Below are 6,953 nucleotides of genomic sequence, written 5' to 3'. Positions count from 1 at the left end.
CTTTAACTAAGCTGTAAGCTTTATGAAGGCAGGGACTGCTTTATCCCAATTTGTACAATGCTCTTTATATCTGGCAGAGGGCTTCAATATTCAATATTTGCTGAACCACATTAAATTTTAAACTCTGCCAAACTGAGAAAGCAGATAAATAAGCTTTTTAGAGTCATGTGTAAAAACTAAGTTCTCTGTGTCTGAGTAGCTTAAGGGCTTTTCTATGAATGCTATACAAGAGCCTTTGTGGTTACTGACTTTTTTCCTCCCTTTATTTTTTTCTCATTGTTTTGGACAGTTGAGGTTCCTAAGTAATCCTGTATAAGTGAAATGTCTCTTTACTAATATTTCATTAGCCCTAATATGACAATGGTTACCCTTTGGTTAATAGGGACAGTATGTTAACCAAACTATGATTCAGACCAGGCAAACATTACAAATGACGATTAGGTCATAAATCATTTAGCAATTTGATTGCAGAAAATTATTTTGTGGTGAAGTTTTTCACAAAGTATAACTGCAACATTTTTCCTGATACTATTTCTCAAACTAACAATCCTCCTAGCCATTACAATGTATAGGTTCTACTTCATCTTATAAATGTGCATGCATGTGACAATTATTTGTCTCTGAAGCCAATGCCACTAAAAGCATAATTCTAACTAACTCGTTTTTCATCACTTATAACATTAAAGAATTATGCACATTATTTGTGGAAATAATTAATTTTTGATATTCTTTATTTGTATACCTAACAAAAACAGGAGTTTTCTTTAAGATTATTCTTTCATATTAATGTTTAAAATTAAAAATTAATCTAAGAAAAGTTTGCCATATACTTTTAGTGGAAAAGAGTATAAAATTGGTAAAGTAAAACAATTTTCTTCCATACTTCCTACATAATTTTATGGATTAAAACATTAAAATAAATTATGTGCAAAACTTGTTTACAAATACTTTTATTCAAGACTATGAACTTTTTTCCTTTTAAAACTGTTCACAAGGCTAAAACTAGTCAATATTGAAATATATTTAATGGGGAAAAAAATACCCAGTAAAATTGACCAACAGAATGTTTCACATAATATGTAAACTGATAAATTTCATGAATTTAGGAATCTATTTTATGCAAAAGCTTATACTCTCAAAATGTATTTCTTATTTTAACAGGAGGCTAAAATTTTTAGAATTAAAATTTCCTCAAAATTAGGACCCTAAACTAAAACCACTGATTATTTCTATATCCTGAGTTTAGATGCCAAGAAAAAGTATCATGTTCTATAAGAGACCATTTAAAAATATTTTTTATTTGGCCACTACTTTTATATTTAACTGGTACTCAACCATTTACCTTAGGAGATGGCCAATTAAAAGTCCTTCATTTTCTTCATTTTTTGACTTTTATTTTCCTTTATTGGACCAAGCAATATCACTTAAAATGCAATATAAAGGAATTTATCTTGTCTGCAGATGAAGGAAAATTTAAAAGATTATCTTAGGAAATTTAATAGGCTGCAAATTTTATTGCAGATACTGCACAGATCATTAAAAAAGGGAAAAAAGGTTTTTAATAGAGCTGCATCAAATACATAATACGGTTTTTTTTTTCAGTGAAAAAAGCTCAATGCCTAGCATAGTGCCTTCTAGACAGAAGGCTTAACTTAAATGTTTGAAATGGAATTATTTGCTCTATTAATTGAAAATAAAATGCAGATGGAGAGGGCAATAATAAGTCCACAGCCTATGGAATGCGTTACTAAATAAGAACATACCCCTGTAAAAAAGATGCCTTTTCTATTTCTTTTAAGTACAATTGCCTATTTTTTAAAAGTATAGTACGTGCACAAATGAAATGAGACCATGATTATTTTTCTATACATCTAATATTTCCATAAGTTGAAGAGTATTTTCTAAATTTAAAATAAAAATAAATACTTTTTATGTAATAATGATTTCTCCCTTCTAATATAAATCAACTCATTTACATTTACAAAACTAATGCTTTCATTGAACATTAGCACAGTGCTTTGCACATGATAGGTGCATCATGTGTTTAGTAAGTATTGGTTAAATTGAACTGAATTCCAAACTTTACTTAAATAGGCACTACGATACTAGTGGGATTTGCTTTTATGAACTGAGAGTGTGCAAACTAAGGGTAGTTACATAACTGAGTATATACTTTATGAAACTGCCGAAAATCAACTATAAGTCAAAAAGAACCTCAAGAATAGCAGCAATTGACCAAGCTTGTGTTTCACAGCTGAAAGGACAGTACTGTCCATTCTCATTTGTCAGTTCAGGGAGGCCCTTCCAAGGGGATCTGAAAGAAAGAAAAAAATATTTAAATGAGTTTCCCTCAAAATCTGATCGGCTCCCAATTTCTCCATTCTGCTGTCAGTGGTACATCTAAACTAGACACAGAGCTATTATTAGTAAACTTTGACCAGTTAACCTCTGCTAGACATTCGGAGCTCTTTTTTTATAACTCTCATTTACTATCAGTTACTAAGTCCAATCCAGAGTCTACTTTCACAATTTATCTTTAACCTGTCCTTTCATTTGTATTTCTATTGCAAATGCTCTAGTTTAGACTTTGATCACTTCTTCCTCTTGCCTGGACTATTTAACAGCATTCTAAATGGTCTTTGAAATGTCAGTCTATTTTTTCTCTAGTCCATTTTTCATTTGGCTATCTATCTTTTTAATGCATTTTTGTAATCATGTCATATTCCTACTTAAAAGCTTTCAGTGGCTCCCCATATTCTACTGAAAAAATATAGATATACAAATTCCAAATCTTGATGTTCAAACCCCTCCACAATCTGGCTGGAACTACCTTTCCAGCCTCATCTAACTCCAAACAGTGCTTTGCTAACGCTGCTGTTCATGCTTAGGATTCATTCCTCTTCATTTCTGTCTGATAAGTCTTTTAGGGCTTAAATCAGGTGGTACCTCCTTCATGAAGCCTCCTTTGACTACTTTCTCATATTTGTGACCTGGAAGGAATTTTGTCTTCACATTTCTCACAGCATTCTTCTTTGTATTTACTACACTCATCCTATGCCATAGTTATTTGTGTGTGAGATGCTTCCCCATTATATTGTCAGTGAAGAATATGGTCTGTGACATGTACACATATATGTTTATATCTGTATCTCCTTATAGATCTAATGTCTATTCAATTAAATTGATGTGTGTCTCTGTTAGGCACCTAGTGTTTACTTAAGAACATTAAGGAATGCTAAAGAATCCCACATTTTGATTAACAATTCTGTCAGGATACTAGTTTGCAGTGAAACTCACTTTTCTCTCTCCTTTAAATTTGAGGAAAAATAAAATAGCTTGTAAGGATTTGTTGCATAAAGAAACAAAATATAGGTATACTGGTGCATGCCTATAATCTTTGGTACCGAGAGAGGCCAAGGCTGGTGGACTGCTTGAACTCTAGTGTTTTGAACTGCAGTGGACTAAGCCAATTGGGTGTTCACATGAAGTTTGGTGTCCATATTGTGTTCCCCCTACAGATAAGATGGGGGAGTGGGGGGTAGGCAGGAAGCACAAGCTATGGGAGACTTATTCACAAAAAAATACACATATGCATATGCATATATAAAGAAAATAAATATTTTAGAGCCTTATATGGAAGATAAAAGGAATATAAATGAACATACAGTAAAAAGTAGCTTAATATATCCACTTTGGTAATGAAGTATTCAAAATATCACAATTCTATGAAAATCAGACTAATTTTTTGAATATTATAATAACTATTCTACTCTGCATATGCAAGCCTCAGCTATTTTTATATTCAATTATTGACTAATCTAATATGGTTGTGTTAAAAGAGAAATTTATATAACATCAGTTAAAATAAAATGAAAATTGTTTTGCAGCACTAATGCTATGTGCCCAATTCCTTCCTAGAAAATTCCAGCATAAAAAGAATTACTTTTAGAATGCATTTTACTGATATCTAAAATGTTTAATTAAACACCTGCCAAAAAGTTTAAACATCACAACCTACCTCTCAAGATGAACATAATGATGAGAAAGAACATTTTTAACCAAAAACACTGTCTGTGAATAAGTTTCTTGGCCCATTAATTTAGAAAAATATAATTTTGCACGAAGAAAGTATCCGATTGGCCATAGCCATTCCTAAATATTAAAAAAAGTGTTAACAACAATTAGTATAATTTGTGAGAAATAAAATTTTAATTTAATAGAAAACTCAGAAAAGAAAAATGATTTTCTTACTGGTCCTTGATGATAATTAAAACCTCTAGCAAGATTGTAGTTTTCATTATCTAAGGAATTATCATATACTCCACAGTAAACCATGTCACTGCAAAATGACAAAACACATTTAGTTTAGAAAATAAAATATCACAAATCACATATAGCACATGAGAAAAGATTTACTGCCAAGAGTTCAAATAAAACTTTAAGTATTTAACTTAGTGATTCTGAACCAGAGAAGATTTTTCTAATACACTATATTATAAGCACGAATGGTCATTCTTCCAATAAGCATTTAAGTAAGTGCCTATGTGCCAGGCAAACTTGGAATTCAGAAACAACAATGAAAATTATTTTTGCTCTAAGAGGTTAACACGTAAATGGGGATGAGAGAGAGAAACTTGTACACAGCTAAGTAAATATAAAATAAATATAATAGAAACATAAAGTAATTGCAGAGGGGAGGGCAAGTGAGGTGGAGAACATTTATAGTGAAGGGGACTCTGTAGGTGCTACTTGAACTGAAACTTTAGAGAAGCTAGAGATTCTAGGGAGATGAAGAGAAGGAAAATTCCAGACCAGCCTGTGAAAAAGCATGGAATGTTATATATGTAAGGAATAACACATATATCAATTGATTAAAATGCAGACTATGTGGAGACAAATATGCAATAAACTTAGAAAAATTAGTAGCCAAATTGTGATGGGTTTTAAATGTCAAACAGGATGAATTTTATCATAGAAACAAGTGGAAACCCCTAGAGCTTCTTACTCCATCAATAAGCAATTATTTAAGAATATACTATATGCCAGGTACTGTACCAAGGGCCAGGATATAAAAATGAAAATCAAAAGGAATAAGGAATTTATATTCTACCAAGGGAAACAACATGTACACAAATATGTATTTACAAAATAAATGAAGTCAAAGATCTTCACTTTAGGAAAATCATTTTGGCAGCAATGTGAAAGATGAACTCAAGAAAAATGGGAGAGACTAAGGCAGAGAGACTAATATTAAAGTCCAGGAAAGAAATAAGGAGAGTCCAAACTGGGAAGGTTGGCTGTGTGAATAGAGAGGGGACAGGCAAAAGGGATGCTATGAAGGTAGAAGTGATATGATAAAATACATGCTAAGAGGACAGGACATAGATGCTGATCTAGACAGCAAAACCAACTGAGAAGTAGTGGTCAGGCAAGAAAACCTGCTCAAGAGAGCAGTGTCAAGGAAGCAAGGGAGGAGAAAACACCTGGAGGAAGTAGGAGTTAAGAATTTTTAAAAAGCTATAGAGAGGGGGCATTCGGGTAGCTCAGTGGATTGAGAGCTAGGCCTAGAGACAGGAGGTCCTAGGTTCAAGTCTGGCCTCAGACACTTCCCAGCTGTGTGACCCTGGGCAAGTCACTTGACCCCCATTGCCTACCCTTACCAATCTTCCACCTATAAGTCAATACACAAAAAAGTTAAGGGTTTAAAATTAAAAAAAAAAAAAAAAAAAAAAAAGCTATAGAGAAACCAAGGAGGATGAGGCCTGAATAAAGTAATTAAACTGAAGATAGATGCTTGGTAACTATTGAAAGAACAATTTAATTAGAGTAGTAGTAATGGAAGTTAGGCCACAGGGTTACTAAAATGCCCCCCCCCCTTTTTTAAATAAAGAGTGGAGTATATTTGTGTATATTTGTAAACATCAGGGAAAGGGCAAATAAATAGAGATAGACTGACAATGAGAAGGAAAAAAATATCACTGGTAGATATTAGGAGTTGACCTAGGCAAAGAAAAGGATCCCCTCTTCCTCAGAGATGGAATTAAATGGAAGAGAGTATGAGTGAAAATATAGACCAGTGTTGATGAAGTGCCAGCACACTGGCACCAGTGAGTTGACTCAGTTCCCCCCCTTCCCAGTGGCCAAGGACATTTTTTGCATGCTCTGTCCCTCTGTCCAGCCAACCAAAGCAAGCACTTCTTCCCTCAGCTCTCTCCCAGGCATGGGGCTCACAGACAGCTTGAATTTGCCCTCTGGGCAATACAGAATAGAAGAGATGAGGAAGCCCAGGCCAATAACCCTAACTGTCTTAGTCAAGCAGAAAATGAGGCAACTTCCTTATGAGAGAGGGGAAAAGAGATGGCAGAAGGAGTTTCAATGGGAAAGCAACAATCAGCACTGGAATGGGTGACCCCCTAGAGACAACAAACAGTAGCTTCCACAGAGAACCTGATTTTCATTGAAAAAAGGGAAACGAGAACTAGGATGGAGTTAGTTAACAAATGCACAGAGTCCAGAGAGCATTATAGAAAGGAGGGGAGAGGAATAGATGAACTGAGAATGGCAGAGCTGAGTTGAATGGTGTTAAGACTATGGAGAGAAACAGCAGGGGAAGAGGATTAAAGCAGCCGTACCAGAGACATCATGAGGTTCTGAGGTGAAGATTTATTAGCCAGAGGCCTGGGGAAATACCTATTGATTAGGGACCATTCCAGGCCGTGTGATAGAAGGCACTCTCTCAGTCCTGGGGGTGGAGGGAAGTTTGGGCGAAGGCTCTGGGTCAGGACACACCTGAAGCCTGGCTTCAGAGGAGCTAAACTGAACTCATGGTGCTGGCTCTATAGCTTGTTCCCAAGGTGATGAGGGATAAGGCAAAGCCAACAGACCTATATATGGAGTATATACTTGGTCTTGGTTGAACTTAGTATCTAATGATATTACTTATGGTAGCATTG

At 34.5% G+C, this 6,953-nt stretch overlaps 1 protein-coding gene across 1 annotated transcript in view; it reads right to left on the bottom strand.

The window, feature by feature from the left end:
* Positions 1-1,952: 1,952 nt before the first annotated feature.
* The window catches only part of AGL (amylo-alpha-1, 6-glucosidase, 4-alpha-glucanotransferase), a 74,681-nt gene continuing 69,680 nt past the window's right edge, over positions 1,953-6,953 (bottom strand). The window contains exons 31-33 of the mRNA XM_044672128.1: positions 4,252-4,339; positions 4,019-4,152; positions 1,953-2,314 (exon numbers count right to left, since the gene is read on the bottom strand). Coding sequence (XP_044528063.1) covers positions 2,197-2,314; positions 4,019-4,152; positions 4,252-4,339 — 340 coding nt within the window. The 3' untranslated portion in view covers positions 1,953-2,196. The remainder of the gene's footprint in view (positions 2,315-4,018; positions 4,153-4,251; positions 4,340-6,953) is intronic.

The sequence above is a fragment of the Gracilinanus agilis genome, chromosome 4 (assembly GCF_016433145.1).
Source record: "Gracilinanus agilis isolate LMUSP501 chromosome 4, AgileGrace, whole genome shotgun sequence".
NCBI classification, from domain to species: domain Eukaryota; kingdom Metazoa; phylum Chordata; class Mammalia; order Didelphimorphia; family Didelphidae; genus Gracilinanus; species Gracilinanus agilis.
Note: the sequence above shows the minus strand (reverse complement) of the source record. Positions and strands in the feature narration are given on the sequence as shown.